The 765-nt window shown below is 67.3% G+C and overlaps 1 protein-coding gene across 1 annotated transcript in view; it reads right to left on the bottom strand.

Annotated features, from left to right (window-relative positions):
• Positions 1–386: 386 nt before the first annotated feature.
• LOC103925537 (sodium-dependent proline transporter-like) overlaps positions 387–765 on the bottom strand; it is a 12,480-nt gene continuing 12,101 nt past the window's right edge. The window contains exon 12 of the mRNA XM_009334266.1: positions 387–596. Within this exon, the coding sequence (XP_009332541.1) occupies positions 387–596 (210 nt within the window). The remainder of the gene's footprint in view (positions 597–765) is intronic.

Here is a 765-nt window from a genome sequence, read left to right as displayed (position 1 = left end):
CTGGCAGGGATGCTGCTGGCAGCCTGCCCTGCTGGGAGAGAGCTGGGTCGGGGCCAGGGACGCACGCAGCCGCCCCCAAACTGCTCCAATGAAACGTGACAACTGCCCAGAGGCAGGCAAAGAGCTGGAGCACGGCCCGGGCAGCTGGTCCTGCTCACAGAGAGTCCCCTAGAAACACCTTTGGAGCATGCAGAACGTTTCCAGGAAAACGAATTAAAATATGCACTGGGATCGGTGGTTACCATCCACCGGGATGGGTGACAGTGACGGCACAAGGGGAGCCCCGTGCACCAGCAGCCAGCCCCCAGGCGGGTGTCCCCATCGCCAGCAGGTCCCATCTTCCTGGGGGGCTCTGAGTGGGGACGTGGGGTGCCCTGGAGCTGGCATCAGTCTTCACTGCTGCCGTGGGGCGGCGCGGTGAAGTCGCTGTCGGTCAGGGTGATGGTGAACGGCACGTCGATGACGTGTCTGGCCACGTCCTGGGCGGTGGCCATCCTCCAGGAGCGCAGGGGCTGGGTGGCTTTCTGGAAGCGCTGGGGATGGGCGAGGGTGAGCAGGGGCTGCCCCAAGCCCCCACGGGGCAGAGGGCAGCGTCGCTGCAGGAAGGGGCAGCAGCAGGCATGGCCGCGGAGGGGCTCAGACCCCACCTCTCACCCCGGCCCCGCGGCTCCAGACCTTTTTCTCTCTTGGGGAAGGGACAGCATCGCCTCCGCTCCGTCGCTGGCCTCTCCCGCCCCATCCCCCGCCCCGGGGTGGCCCCTGCTC

The sequence above is a fragment of the Pygoscelis adeliae genome, unplaced genomic scaffold (assembly GCF_000699105.1).
Source record: "Pygoscelis adeliae isolate BGI_AS28 unplaced genomic scaffold, ASM69910v1 Scaffold351, whole genome shotgun sequence".
Lineage (NCBI taxonomy): Eukaryota > Metazoa > Chordata > Aves > Sphenisciformes > Spheniscidae > Pygoscelis > Pygoscelis adeliae.
Note: the sequence above shows the minus strand (reverse complement) of the source record. Positions and strands in the feature narration are given on the sequence as shown.